This window comes from Crocodylus porosus, unplaced genomic scaffold (genome assembly GCF_001723895.1).
Source record: "Crocodylus porosus isolate Cpor-Errol unplaced genomic scaffold, CroPor_comp1, whole genome shotgun sequence".
NCBI lineage: Eukaryota > Metazoa > Chordata > Crocodylia > Crocodylidae > Crocodylus > Crocodylus porosus.
Window position 1 is genome coordinate 73,491,299 of NW_017728947.1, and position 16,185 is coordinate 73,507,483.

At 40.8% G+C, this 16,185-nt stretch overlaps 1 protein-coding gene across 1 annotated transcript in view; it reads left to right on the forward strand.

Moving 5' to 3' along the window:
• TTC6 (tetratricopeptide repeat domain 6) overlaps nucleotides 1-7,620 on the forward strand; it is a 123,084-nt gene extending 115,464 nt beyond the window's left edge. The window contains exons 29-32 of the mRNA XM_019551126.1: nucleotides 1,157-1,309; nucleotides 1,459-1,629; nucleotides 4,444-4,669; nucleotides 7,180-7,620. Coding sequence (XP_019406671.1) covers nucleotides 1,157-1,309; nucleotides 1,459-1,629; nucleotides 4,444-4,669; nucleotides 7,180-7,316 — 687 coding nt within the window. The 3' untranslated portion in view covers nucleotides 7,317-7,620. The remainder of the gene's footprint in view (nucleotides 1-1,156; nucleotides 1,310-1,458; nucleotides 1,630-4,443; nucleotides 4,670-7,179) is intronic.
• The last annotated feature ends 8,565 nt before the right edge of the window (nucleotides 7,621-16,185 follow it).

Here is a 16,185-nt window from a genome sequence, read left to right on the forward strand (position 1 = left end):
AGCCCCCAAGGTCTGGAACAGTCTGCCATCAGAGGTGGTTCAAGCACCTATACTGAACACCTTCAAGAGTAAATTAGATGCTTATCTTGCTGGGATCCTATGACCCCAGCTGACTTCCTGCCCTTCGAGCGGGGGGCTGGACTCGATGATCTTCCGAAGTCCCTTTCAGCCCTAATGTCTATGAAATCTATGAAATTGTCTTATCACCTTTCTAATACATCCAATTCTTTCATCCCTCTGATTCAGCTGGTTAGTGCCAAGTTCAATTAATTTGAGGTGGTAACAAGGCCATTGCTATGTTATGTTAAAAACACTTCTCACAGTGATAAAAAAGAAAAGGTATAAGGAGCACTGTGAACACTACAAAAGCAACTTAAGGCCAGCTAAAAAAAATAAAAAGTTAACAAGGCTATACAAAACTTAAGCAATGATTAAATAAGGCTAAATATAAACAATACTATAATTCAGCACTCCGTAAGCAGGTGCAACTTCAAAGCATTAAATATAACAAGCTACTTTAACATTGCACTCATGGTTTCTCCTGAGAGATCAGGGAGTCTCCTTAGAGAAACTGAACATTTGTATGGAGCCAGTGTTGCCACAGGGACTGGCAAGAACTAAGCTTTCTGCTTGTCCTGTTTTGAACACATGTACAAAACTTTCTGATTTCTGTTCTTTTGTTTTTAGGGGGTTTGGCTATATAACATACAGATTATTTAAGATAGGATACTGTGTATCCAAAGAGTGATTATTACGTTAGTATATCAAAAGGCAGACTGTGCACCAGGCCATTCTGATGGTATTGTTGAAAGGCAAGTGCACCTACATAAGGCTCAACTTTATTGTATTGTTGCACATTGTCAAATATTTAAAAATCAAGGTAAAAAACTCAGATACAATAATAGTAAAAGCTTTGTTGTTGCAACATTTTGGCATGAAAACTAGATACCTCTCTATGCAGATACATACTTGGATAATTAGCCTACTATTTATGCACCTTTCTTCAGTTTGTGTTCAGAACTGAGTTAACCAAATATACAAATGAAGACACATATCTAATTTCCCTGCACAAGTGGGCCTATAGTTTTTTAAGAGGTGGGCATAGGTATCTTGCTTGCATAATTAATACTGTAACTTATATTACAACTCATTTTAGGTTCTTGGAAAGTTTCAAAAAGCATGGAATCAATTTACTGTTGTCATTGACATTGATCCAAAATCCCATGCTGCCTATGATGGACGAGCCTTGGTCTGTCTTCAGATGGGTGATGCGTTTGCTGCATTTCAGGATACAAATGCTGCACTAAAAGTAAATACTGGTTTTTACTGTGTGTGAGTGTGTGTACTGTAGAATTAGATTAAGAGATGCTTTCTATTTTTTATAAATATTCCCTAAATGTAGGGAAATTTGAGTGTGGACTTTTTGTAAGTGAGAATTTATATATTCTTATATTTTAGCTCACTACCACAGCTCAGCTGCTTACAAATCGGGGTGTCATCAATCAGTTTATGGGTGACCTAACTTGTGCTATGAAAGATTATCAGCAAGCAATTTCCATCAACCCTGACTATGTGTTAGCTTATTTCAATGCTGCAAATATCTACTTTCATAACAGGCAGCTCTCACAGGTAAATCTTGTTCTGTCTTCTAATCATTTCCAGGACATTTTTTCTTGATTCTTGACTAATGCTATTGATATAAACTTGTTTATAAATGTGAGATTTGACTTGCATTTGTTCATGCTTAATTTTAGAGTATACCAGTACTCTTGACAGGATCTAAATTAGTAGATAGGAATGAATGGTAAATGTGACATATATGTCTCAAGGCCACTCTCCACATTGGCCTGCCCACCCATCTAAAGGGGCAGCCTGCCCACTTGACTCACCCACCATGCCTTTGATATGATTAATTAGGAGTTGTTTACAAGGCAGGAGGCTACCCCTTTAATGCCTGATGCCACAGGCATACTACAGGGCACCAACCTTCGCTTATATTGTCCCAAGCCTCTTGGATGAAATCTGAATAGTGGATTCCCTTAGCTCCTTCTTGGGGCCAAGCTCTGCCTCTATGCTAGGGTCTCTTCCACATCCCTATCTGTCACTTCCTTCTGATGCTGGGCCCTCCAACTCCTGTATCTACTGTTCCCCTCTGGTGCCAGGCTCTCTGTGCCCCTGTAACTGCGCCCCTTCTGGCACCTGTACTCCACTCAATCATGTGCTCCCACTCTGGGCACCAGTGAGGCCTCCAAACCTCCTCTTAAAGCCTCATCCCGGTCCACTGGTCTATGACAACACAAATATAAGACCCCCTTGGCTATAACATAACACTGATAACTCGGCTTTAGTGAGGCCGCAGCTGGAGTACTGCATCCAGTTTTGGGCTCCACAATTCAAAAAGGATGTGGAGAAGCTTGAGAGAGTCCAGAGGAGAGCCACGCGCATGATCAGAGGTCAGGAAAACAGATCTTACGATGACAGGCTGAGAGCCATGGGACTCTTTAGCCTGGAAAAGCGCAGGCTCAGGGGTGATCTGATGGCCACCTACAAGTTTATCAGGGTGACCACCAGGATCTGGGGGAACATCTGTTCACCAGAGTGCCCCAAGGGATGACGAGGTCGAACGGTCACAAACTCCTGCAAGACCGTTTCAGGCTGGACATAAGGAAGAATTTCTTTACTGTCCGAGCCCCCAAGGTCTGGAACAGTCTGCCAGCGGAGGTGGTTCAAGCGCCTACATTGAACACCTTCAAGAGTAAATTGGATGCTTATCTTGCTGAGATCCTATGACCCCAGCTGACTTCCTGCCCTTTGGGCAGGGGGCTAGACTCTATCTCCCGAGGTCCCTTCCAGCCCTAATGTCTATGAAATCTATGATAATGGAGACTGTGTTCTGTCCGTTTAAGGAGATAAAACTCCCACCTTATGATAATGTCTCCTAGTCCTGGCTACCTTATAGGCTCCAAGACCCTTAGTCCTCCTAGGTAGAAAAGCAGGCAACCAGAGGGCTCTGGGGAGCTCTCTAAGGCCATGCTGCCTCTCTTCAGAGTCTCCAGAGAGAGAAAGTGAAACTGCTAGCTCCAGCCCTGAGCTTGTCCCCCCAGAGCCCTTCCTCCTTCCGGTCATCTGACCGCCTGCAGGTGCTGGTCACATCCCATTAGGCTGTTCCAACATGCAGTGGAGCTCTGTTTAGCCTGCAGGGGCCCTCTGGCCTGGTGGTTTCTACCCTTAAAGGAGCAGGCACATGTTAGTACCCTGCTACAGTAAATAATACTTTGAATTAAACATCACAGCAGATAGGCAACATTTTCAAAAGTTCTTTAGTAAGTTAATAGTACATGTCCCACTTACTTCCAATGAGATCTGGACTCCTACCTAAGTCACTGAAGTGATTTGGCAATTTTGCCCCAAAGACAGTGATATTAAGAAACCTCTCTGAATTCACATTGCAATTCAGTCAGAGATTGAGAAGAGCAAAACTGTCCCATCTCACTGGTTTATGCTTTAATTGCTAAACCAAGCTTTATCTCCTGGTGTAATGATAATCTTTTATAGTCCTGAATCACTCCTTTCCACAGAAGTACCTGTTGGGAAGAGGTGTGAGGTAGTCAAACCTTAAAGTTCCTCTTGCAGAATTTCTTCATATGCTCTTGAAAGACAGTAACCATTTCTTTTCCTCTTTGCACAGTTTCTAGCATAATGGTGCCCTAACCCTGATAGGATCCTCTAGGTGCTACCGTAGTGCAAATAATATTTACTTGTTCAGCAAGGAAAAAGTTTGTGAATTTTACTTCTCTGGTGCTTACAGAAGACATTTCATTGTTGCACAAATTATTAGTGTTCTACTACCTTGATTATCAATACAGTATAACCGTGTATTAAGTATTTTAGAAGTTTGAATGGCCTTACAACCCTGACTGAGCTCTTCCTGTTGTACACTTGGAAGACTCCTGTATTTGGACTGTATGCACCAGGCCAATGTACGTTTATGCTTCTCTGGGTCTAGATGGTCTACAGCACTGTTGCTTTCCTTCTTCTCTGGTGCATTTCCTGGGCACTGAGTCTCTGTGTAACCTCTTCATTGAAATGAGACCTCAGGCCAGCTGCCCTACAGCTCCCAAGACATTGCTTAAGCACACCCCCTCCCAGACTTCCATTCCTGCATATTCTAGTGTGCAGTTCATTTCCTCAGGGACATGAGGCAGTGGGAGCTACTAGAGAGACAAGCTCAGCAGAGAGTTCCCAACCCAGTTATTCCATACTTAATCAGCACAAAATATATGGGTCTAGATAATTTTTTTTTAAATTGCACATTTCCCTGCCTCAATGTCCCTATGGTTTTGTGTGTTATTTAGGCTTAAGTCCCAAATTTTCAAATGTACAAAAACAGCTTTGCCACATTGTAACAGTTGTATTACATTTTCAATTCATGTATTTTTACAGGCCTATTGTTACTATTCCAAGGCATTACAACTTGACCCCAGGAATGAAGCTGCAGTCTTGAATCGAGCTATTACGAATACATTATTGAAAAACACTGATGAAGCAAAAGAAGATTTTGAGAAGGCAGTTTCTCTCTGCCCTTTCTCTGCATCAGTGTACTTTAACAGGGCAAACCTTTACAACACGCTAAGGCAGTATGAGCTGGCTGAGAGAGATATTTCAACAGGTATTTTTTTATGAACTTGGCAAATTTATACCTGGTGGTATATTTACAATAATAGGAAGTGGACTCCTGGAGCAATAATCTTTTGTTAATACGAAATAACTTTTCAGAAAGACCTGATTTTAACAAGTTTATTTTGACGGTGTAGGTTTATCTCAACTATGTGAAAACATGTAAGGGTAATGATGTGAAAATTTGTATTTTAGATGAATTTCATACCTAAATATTGATTTTCATGTTAGAAGGAAATTGTCATGAAACTTTCCTTAGCCAGGAAAATTACTCATTGCATTTACTTGAATGCAAGACAAAGTTTTTTTTCCCCAATTAGCATGGGCAAAAAAGCATCTCATATTTGCACACAAGGAAACTTCATTAAATACATGATTTGTAATTGCACTGCTGCCAAAAGCAGTATGTGATCAGTAATGGAAATCAACTATGAAGTTGACTCAATGCAGCTAACACTGAGCATGACTATAAAGCACGTATCCCATGTTGGGCAAACATATTCTACCACAAGGATGTTGGTGTAGCCCATCAGAATAAGATATATGATAGTGCCCACTGAGCACAGTCCCTCTCAGCACTGACTCTTTCAAGCCATGGTAGTGATATAGTCATTTACTACACTATATACATTTTAATGTCCTCTTCACTCCCTTAGCTGAGTTGTGCCTTTCTTCTCCATTTCCAATGATTCTTGTTTCTTTGCCAGACATTTAAGGCTGGTGAATATCACAAAATGGGGTCTCAAACAGTTTACCCAGAATCCCTCTGTCACTTCCTGTCTCAGGCTATTGTATATGATTAGTATGGCCCACCCTCTGAGGTGGAGCTAGACCAGGTTGACCTTCACCTCATCTGTATATACATTTTTGGAGAGTCCCAGGACTCATAACAAGAACACCTGGTTAGCACATGGATCTTTTGTGCTAATTAGCACATGGATCCTTTGTGGGATGGAACTGGAGTACACACACATACTAAGAAGCACTGAGCTACGGGGACACCATGTAAAATGCTGTTGACTCCCTGGGGCTCAGCCCAATGAACTACATGGTAAATCTGGAGACTTTTGGCTTTAGAGTTATATAATGCATAATTTGTACTATATATATACTTATCTGGCAGGGGAGATGCAATGACCACTATTGCAGTTTTCCTGTTGGCAGGGGATAACCACTTTTCTGGCAAGGGGTGGTACCTGTGTGGAGGTAATGCATAGTTAGTCTCACAGTTTCACTTCCATTGGGAAGATCTTGGCTTTACATCCACTTTATGGAAATGGGACACTCTTCCCTAGCTCGCTTCTGTGGCTGTATTGCTGAGGGGAAGCAAAAGTTTGGGGGCATCTGAGCCCCAAGCCTCTGGACTTAGGCCTGCACCTAGGATGCCCGCCAAAGGATTCGGAAGCATCTGAAGCCCCTGGTGGGGGTGGGGGATGTTTGCTGATACTAGGGCGACATTTGGTTCTTGAATGACTTGCAGGTTTGGAATTGATTTGGCTGATTTGACTTGGAACACAGAAAATTTTCCTTAAAAAAAAATAAATTACTGTATATAAGTAGGTACAAAAGTGCTGCTTAAAAGGTTGTTTATAGAGTACCTGAGCTAAACCTTGTAGCAGTTTCAAAAGGTGAAATGCATTAATTCTGGATAAACTAAGTTTATGGGCACTATATACAAATTACTATAGGTATGTTTTTTTCAAGGTTATTGTTTTCAAATCTGTTCTTCACTTCCATGTGCTCAGGGAGAGCAGGGTCTTGACAGTAAGTAGGTGGGGGGAAGGGATGCAGGGGGGAGAGTTTAGGGGCACAGAGCAAGGGATTTGTGCCTCTCCCACTGATACAGCAGGGAAAATAAATCTGGGGAGCCAGCTACTTGGCTCCCCAGATTTATTTTCCCTGCTGTAACAGTGGGAGGGGCACAAATTGAAGGCAAACCTCAAATAATTAGATTCTCTTCCTGGAAAATTATAACAAATTATTGGGGGCTCATCTTATATTCAAGTAAATAAGGGAATTTAAAGGAGGAAATTTGATGAACACTAGAACTTTACACAGTACATTAAACTTTCCAATATTTATTTAAATCTCTTTGTATAATATGAATGGTGACCTTAAGTGTTCAGTGCTTGACATCCAGAAAGTAGTTGGCAGTAGATTCCTGGTTCTTGATTTTAGTTTGATATTGATCCTTTTTTTTGCGAGGGATATGCCTGTTGCATATGATTAGTGTGACCTCTAATGTTTTGGCAAGTACTGTCATGGCTTTGTAAACGTGATATAGTGTTATTTGACATTAAGAAGATTAAAAAGAAAGTAGTAGTGTAAATATCTTAATATAATAACCCAACCTCTGCTGTAAAAGTTAGGTAAATTTGAATTCCGTATTTTCTAGTATGAGAGCAAGTTTTAAACTTGTTTTCATATTCTAGATATTTCTTTTTATAATGATTGTATGTTTTTTTTAATTTTATAAATATCCCTCCCCCCACTTTTTTACAGCATTGTCAATTCAGCCTAATGATGCTTTGATGTATAAGCTTAGAGCAGACATACGTGGTAAAATGGGTTTCAGCGAAGAAGCCATAGCTGATTACAAGCAAGCAATCAGCATTCAAGAACTGGTTAATGATATGTGAAGAGACTCCAGTTCCTGCAACGCATTGTAACATGCTGGTTCTATTATCAGTTTTCTTATTTGCAATGAAATACAGTTGTTTAATATCTCATATACTGTTAAGAATGTATTACCTTAGAATTAGCTTAAAAGATTAGCATTGAATTACAGAAAAATAATTCCATTAACAGCTCATCTTCATTTTGATGAATTTCTATGCATATTTTATTTTCATAGTAAATTGATTGCTTGATTCAGTGCAAAAATGAACAGCAGCTAGCTTTCAAAAACAGAATGTTAAAATTAAATAAATTCACTAAAATTAATTTGTTGTTCATTTTGTTTAGTATTTGCTTATTCATGGTACTGCATGGCAGTTGGGTAGGTCATGTGAGAGAGACTGTGCAGTGCAGGTACTTTAACAAAACTGTAGTAGAGTAGAGGGGCTAACCATCACCCAAATATTTGTATTTACTTGGGTACTCGTGAAGGTCAGTGGCCAGAAAACTAACAGGTAATCTTTAAAATTCAGTTCAGCGTGTACTTTAATAATGTCTTGTGAGAGTGACAGAAGTGTGCCATGAGTGGCCCCTTTGTGAGGAGGTAAATGTTCTCCTCCTTCATCCAGCACACCCTGCACCTGCCCCAGCTACTCCAGTGGCACCTCAGCTGCTCCTCTGGGGACTCCTGCTGCCTTCCCCACCCGCAGCCAGCCTCTGCTGGTTTTGTCTCCCCTCGTGCCCCCAACTCTCAGCAGTGTGTCTGCTTTGAGTGGGTGAACAGGCAGATGCACAAACAGAGCTTCACTTTGCAACCAAGCTTGTCCCCTCTACTTCTCCTATTTTCCCAGGGCCAGCAGAAGGGGTCACAGGAGTGGCTGTTGGCACATAACTGTGCCTTGAAGAAGCAGCCTCAGCAGTGAGGCATGCCCTTGCCCTCTGAGTTAGAGATCTGGGAGTGTGAGGGGGTAGACAGTGGAAAGAGCAAAGCAGAACTCTTTTTTTGGTGTGATTTTTTTTTTTTTTAATGTATAATCTCAGCACTGGTATGCTTTTCTGTGGCATGGAAATGGAATATGTTTTGGGAAACACACAGACACACACATGCCTGCACACCCTTTTTGGGCGTAGACATGAAATGTGCCATCAATTTTAATATAGAAAAATGTGGCCCTGTGTATCAAAAGTTTAGGAAACACTGAGTTAAGGTATGAATGCTGCTGTATGTCAGTTCTAATATTCCAATAATTGAAGTATGAAACAGCCACTAACCCATGCTCTCACATCAAAAAAAGACTGTGATAGAGCAAGGATTGGTAATCTGTTACTCACTGCAGGACAATTAACACAGTTCTGTTGTAACCTAGGCCAGAGGCAGCAGCAGTTAAATATTCTGCCACTAGATGGTGTATTCTCATGCAAAAGTTACAATGGGTTATATGAAATTCTGCTGTAATATCATCTTTTAGCATTCTTGACAGGCCCAGTGAAATCTTTGGAGGCCAGATATGGCCCGTACATCATAGGTTTCTGATCCATTAATGAAAAGAGTTTATGTACCGAAAATAAAAATATAAGTGAAAAACATTTAACTGCTGTAACTAAATTACATTACATCAAGATTTCTTGGGCCCTTTCTTTTTAAGTAAGGTAAGTAATAGATCACAATCATACATTCTGAGGCTTAATATGATTTGGAAGCTAGTTTCACTAGAACTTTGTTCTCATTGTTCATTGCCATTGGAGTCTGAGAGTTTTAGGTGTGAATACATGGAAAGTGAAATTTTAAAAAGGGCGGTTTCTCCACATAACACCTTAAAACTGGAAGTTTTACCCATTTGTGCTTATAACAACTATTTTCTATATTGTTTGGCCTGCAAATATTAGGGTGATGTTAAGAATAAGGGTTTAAGAATATAGAGCAAAAAAACTAGAGTCTTAGCTTCACTCAGAACTGGAAGCTTGCTACAATTTTACAAAATGAGGGATTTTTAAACACCAATAGCTGTTAGGCAGCTATGTCCCAATGAAAGGCATTCAGAGTTAAGCAATTAACTGCCATTTATACCTTTGCAAATGTCTCTTTTAGTCTCCAAGTGCTATCAGTTTTTCTTGTGAAATATGAATGAAGAAAGGTATCTTCAGTGTGAGACTGATGATAAAATAGTGGGCTGTGCCTGTAATTACATAATCTTCTTTATATGAAATAAATCACTAGATGGCAAGGAAATAATTTACATTCACAGTAAGAAAAAGATCCTTAACCTCTCTTGAACTGATTAAAAATGGATCATATAGTTCATTTATTGTAGCAGTTTCGATTTTTCAGTCTGACAGCTCAGAGTTGATTTTTTTCCACTTCTATTCTGAGACTAGAGTAAAAATGGCATTATTACCTTTTCTGATATATACCCTTTTAAATATTTCATATTTTAATACACACTACCTATTTCTACATAATACTTTTTGCTTGGCCACACAATGTGTAATTAGTTAATGTGACAAATTGCTATAGCTAATTTGAATTTTGGCACTCTTCCTATTTCTGAATTCCTATATTTACAATGGTCTGTGGCACTGTTAAAATTTTCACATTTGTTCATTCATGATATTTTGCTTTTAAAAAATATAATTGTAAAGTAATCTTTTATTGACAGCAGATCACAGGAAAGGCAACAGATCAATGGTCACTTGAGCATGACTTTAGTCAGACTCTTGCAAAGTCTAATATATTATTATTGACTGAAATGAGTACATCATACTGGAGGTCTCTAAATTTTAGAGGTAAGAGATCCCAGTACATACTCTGTTGCATATCTTTTGAGAATAGTGGGCATCTCTACACATGCACCGGACTGTACAGTTGTTACTGCGCAGTCATTTAGTACCAACTTAAGCAAGTACTAAATAACTGCACAGTAACTCCCAATGCCTCACAGGTTTTTCTCCCCCCACTGCAGCACAGTAGCTCATTGCTACTATGCAGCAGTGTTGGCATCATGGTTCATGCCTGCTGCTGCTACATCACTGTAATGTAGCATATCATGTAGATGCGCTCTCATGGTATCTCTGGTTCCTGACAGGTTACATGTAAGATGTGATTAACAGGCTCATCATGTGTTAAATAGTAACCCAGCCACATATGCAAGTCAATTTAAGGTATGAGACAGTAAACAAACCACAAAGTTATTCCACATATAATGTGTAACAACCTTGTGGCTCATTTGTATCATGCTTTAATTGAACATGTGGCTAGTTGGGGCTGGCTCATAAAAGACCCTGACACTTATCAGGATCCAGCATGGGGCAGGATCCAGGAGAACCAGTCCCTGGATTACAGAACCTGTAAAAACCCAGCACTATAGGTGGCTTAAAGTTACACCTCTCCAGGGCAGGTTATCTCTGATCTATGTTACCTAGTTCATGTTCCATTCGTGTGCAGCCACTCCGCACAGATGAACCAAGTTGCAGTCCTCCAGCATCCCAGAATACAGTGTCTCTCCCACACCCTCCTGTTCTGTGTGACCAAACTTTCCATCCCTTGAACTCTACTGCCCAGGGGGCAGTTCTAGAATCAAGTCAGCCCCCCCCTCGGCACCCATGGGTGTGACCTTCTCACCCCCAAGGGGTGCAACCCCATGCAAACAACTTGCAGAGCATATACCAGGTAGCCAGGGTGCAGGACATAGACATGTCTAGGAGTGGGGTTTAGGGGGTTAGGGGAAGAACGAGGTAGGGGGCCAAATCAGGTCCCCATGAGCTGGGGCTTCCTTCCCAGGGCAGGGGCAGTAGCTCCCCCAAAAGTGCCTTCCCTTATCACTCCCACCTCCTGGCCACCCTGGAAAGCAGGACCATCATTCTCCACACTCCAATCCCAAGTCCCAATTTATTAAAGCATGAGACGTTTAATTTATGTCCTCTTTATTTTTTTTTATTTTTTTTTTACTTCCTTTTATTTTTTCTTTCAGTGGCTGACTTCCTTCGTATCACCACCTCTCCTCTACCCCCATTTCCTTTCCGCCTTGCACTTCATTATGATCCCCGTCCCATTAACTCTCTGCCTCCCAGCTTCATGCCTGCCCCCTTCCTTTCCCCTTATCCATCTCTCACACACCTCTATCTAGAGCAGGCTCACCAGACCTGTGGTGGCAACTCACAGCTGCAATTCCTCGTTAGGCCTCTGCTTGTCTACCGGCTAGTGGCAAATCATAGCTGTGCAGGTAGGGGAGAGTCAGAGAAGGTTTTTAGCTTAAAGGTGTGACTGCTCCAAACTCAAGCTAGCACTGACAGGGATCAACATTTGAGCAGCTCAAAGTGAAATGTGTGACAAGGCCCTTATGTAATAAACGATGGTAGACCCTTGTATAGGTATGCAGTAGGGCTGTGGGAGCTTCGGGTACTGATTCAATTCGGAGGAGATTTGGCCTGATTCGGTGGCTGAATCTCTGAATCTGAATTGAATCAAGGAACCAATTAAAAGGTCCAAATCAATTTGAAGCTCTCCAAATCATTTCGGAAAAGATTCAGAGAGCTTTGGTGATTTCAGGCAGTCCCTGCTGGCTGCAGCAGAAAGCTGCACCCAGACTCCATGCTGGTAAGTAAGGGGCAGGGGAGAGGGGACCATGGGGGGATCCGTGCCAGGAGGGGCAGCTGTGGGGAGGCTGGGATAGTGGGTGGGGGTTAGGGGGCTTGTGGCAGAGCCCTGCATGCAGTGGGGATTGCCTCTCACTGGGCAGCAGTCGGTGAGTGGGAGCTTATTTTTTCAAATAGCTGGGAGCTGGGGCCAGGCAGGTCTGAGAGTGGGCGGGGGATGGGACCTGTGTAATTCAGGGATTTGGCTGATTTGGCAGCAGCCAAATCTCCCAATCAGATTTGGCTGAATCAATTTGGGACAGTGATTCGATCACCGAATTGAATCACTGTTCCCCAAATCGGCCAAATCCAAAGTGAATAGTAGCTGCTTCGCACAGGCCTAGCATGCGGTGGGGGTGAAGGAAACTTTTCACTTACTGTGATGGCCCGTTTGTGCCAGGAACAGGTAAAAACAAACAAACAAAACCCAGTTGCTGCAGCTAAAAGGAAGGCCATTAAACAGGTAAGAAAACTGCTGTTGCAAACATTCTGCCTTCTTTCATTTAAGAATAGTTAAAATCTTTAAGAGCTGTCACATCCCTCCTGTTCCGTATCACATTTTCTTCATCTGGGTTACCTTCTATTCACTCTTGACTGTCACTCTAACTTTTTCTCTAAGATATATTTTACTAGTCATTTATGGTATTAAGCTGTTATTTAGTTCAATCTACAGTTTATCTTTAATCTTCTGTTTATTACCTATATGCCATATACTGCATCTTTATTCTACCTAATAATGCTGGTTCAAGTAAATGAGATGATTGCTTGTAACACCTGTAAAAATAAGAATTTTCAGTCTCTTGTTGAGAAGCAAAGACTGAGGAACAGAAATGTTCATAATTCCCTTTTACATGAGGGCTGTAGTCAGCAGGATTTATAGGCCTTATAAAAGAAAAAACAAAGTTTTGAATAAAGTAATTCCATGAACAGTAATGCAGATTCATAATGGTGCTAAAGCAGGTATAATCAAATTGGATAAAGGAGATTGGAAGTGTTACTGAAATGGGTCTTTGTCATATAAGTATAGCTTTATGGATTTACAGCATAGAAGCATCTTTTCCCCCTCTCCTTTAGAACATCAATAATAGATATGTCAACAGAAGGGCAGTAGCTCTTGTGTGAGTGATTGAGAATGAAACTGTGAGCTTTGGGAAAAAGCAGTGATAGCAGAGAAGGAAAAAATTGTCATTCAGATGAAAGGAACATTTCTTTTACACTTTTCACAGAACAAAAGGTCCAAAATTGTTTTTGAAGAAGCATTTTATTTCAGCATTATCACTTTAATTAAAATGTTTATACATACTTGAATCGTTCAGATTTTCTGGATGGGAAATGCCACCAAAGTGAACCCCTTTCCCCTGAAAATATTCAACAAAATCGCATTTTCTGAGTAGGGGGGAATATTTTATTTGAATTTTTTTTTTTAGTAGTTCTACTCCTAATAGTAACAATAAGGCTAGAGCCATATTTTATGAACATGATATGAATCATTCCATGAAATGTCTTTTTCAAAACTAGTATCTACTTTATTTGATAACTATTTTTTAAAAAAAGGCAATGAGTCTCTCTCCATTAAACAAATCAGAGGCTCAGAGAGAATTTAACTTAAGTTCAATGACACATAGCAGCCAGATAAAGTAAAATAAACAGAATTCAAGTTCTGGTTTTTTCCTTCCCCAGTACACAAATTGCAAATGGTTTTCCTCACCAATGGCATTTGCTAGAGCTATTCAGAAGTTAGTCCAACTCTTTCTAAATAAAATGAATGGAATCTCATGCAAAACTCCTTTCACATATATCCTTGTGATTTCGTGACCATTTAGCTTGAACAAAATTCTATGCTAGGTCATAGCTGACAGAAATATAGCTGTCAAAAAGAAATTGAAGTTAAAGAAAGAAGCCAAAGCAAACATTAACAACACATCAAACATAACAAAACTTGAAACGAAAAAAATCGCTATTCCATCAGTCAGGCCCTAAAAATCAGTTACTGCTCCTTATGGGCAGGTAGTGTGATGGGGTGATTTTTTTCTATTTTGTTTTTGGGAGGGGACTTTCTGTGATTTTTGTTTTAATGAAAAGCAAAGGTATAAGATAAGAAGCCTGAGGAACAGAAGTCAGATCCCTTTCTTCCACCCACTTGTGTAACATTAATTAAAGAGCTGACAAAACAAATTTGTAGTTAGCATTATGAGAGAAGCTGAGATATCAGATCTGCAAGATTGCCAAATTGATAAAAGTGAAATATAGTTTCACTGATGTAGTATAAAACAAACCCATGCAGACAAATTCTGCTCTTTTGAAAAAAAACCCAAAAAACCCCAACAAAATTCTTATGAAAGTTTATCTGAAAGTGAGAGGGTTTTACGAGCTCACTTGAGAAATGTCAATGTTTAACAGATGCATCTTGTCTACTAGATTTAGGTTTTTAAATTATTTCAGCCTAGTCTGGACCAAAGCATAAACCATGTTGCAATGTACAACTGCCTTATTACCACATCACAGTCTCCCTAGTGACAAAGTAATACAGATCTGGGATTTTAAAGTATTTGGTTCACAGTTTTAGTCCTTGCTTTTCTGAATGTGGTATTTCTAGTTAAATGCCATTGTTGTCTGCTGTATTTATAAGGCTTCCTGATAAATCTGTCTGATGATAACCATCTTAAAAAAACGATCAGTTGTCCATCTCAAAAACTCCATTTGTTTGACGTGAAAGATCATATTGTCAGAAGACTGTAAATGTGCAGTATTTAGCAAAAATGAAATATTATAATATAAGAGTAACATTTAATAGGAAACCTGTCAATATCCAATAAGACTGATCGGAGCCCATGTTAGGGGTGGATGACTGTCTGGGGTGCTGTGGTGGGGGGCTTCAAACATGCACACACACCTATGAGCACTCTGCACTCACAGCAGCCCCCTCTCTGTACCACCCTGCGCCACCCTGGCTGATCCCCACTACAGGCTGGAGGAGCAGAGCCCAGCCCTGCCTACCTCCTACCTCCACCTGCTGGCTTAGGCTGGGCATGTGGGGATGGGGTGGCACCTGCTCTAGTCCATCCGCCTTGATCCTACACAGCAATGGTGGCGCCTGCCTGCCCACCTGTCTCGCACTCCATGCCATCTCCCCACCAGACTGTGCCCCACACACCCAACCACTTGCCTCTGTCTGCAGAAGTGCCACTGACGTGGCGGGGAGGGGGTGGTGCCAAAATACAAGTTCGCTCAGGATGCTGTTTTCTCTAAGGCCGGCTCTGAGACTGATCTCACTGACCTATACTTAAAATATACTTAATTTGAGTGAGAAACTTGGGTTGTATGTAACTTGTGAGATTGGGACTTAACTGTTTCTAACATTTTATGTATGTATACTTTCCAAGACTGAGACGTGCCTCAGCCTATGAATATGCCATAATATGCCATAATGAATAGGATGTTTTTTTGTTTTGTAGCCATGTTGTTCTAAGGACATAGGCAGGCAAGGTTCTTTGAGTAGATGCAATATATTTTATTAGACCAACTGAATAGTTGGAAAAAAGTTCTTACCAAACTTTTTCGTCATAGTCACCCTTCTTTAGGCGTAGGGAGTCTCTGTTGGTCTGAGACTCCAAGGAATATACTGAACAACAAAAATGAATATGCTGAACAACAAGAAAGATTTCTATACCTCCCTGCTTGCCATCTGACACCTCCAGGGAAGGAATCCTGCCTGGTCTTCACAACAAGGCTAGGGACAGACATAGTACATAAACTGGTTTAAGTGATCAGAAACTGATTTAAACCTGTAACAGAACAGATATTCAGTGCACGTAAACCAGTTTGAAGGCAGACCTCCCTAATCAGATAGTTCTGCGGGGGCCTGGCCATGCCCCCCCTCAGATCAGTACTCTGCAAGGGAAGGGAGGGCTGCTCTAGTGCCCCCCAACATCTAGCCTGAGCTACTGCAGGCATATGCCTGAATTTCCTCAGTCCAGAGAGACTGTCTGTTCAGTTACAAACCAGTTCAGCCTAGTCAGGTTAGACTAGACTGCAAAGTTCAAATTAATTTAGGCTCAGGCATTTTGAATGTCTGTCCCTAGCTCAAAGAGTAATTCAAAGACACTCGCATAGACCCAGAGGGACAGACCTCCATCTTCAGTTTCCTCTGTGCAGAAATGAAGTTTATTGTCTCCCTATGGGGACTTTTACCACCTCTAATTTTCCCTGAGCTTGATAAATTGTGTGCGAATCCAAAAGCTTGCAGAAAAAGATAATTTT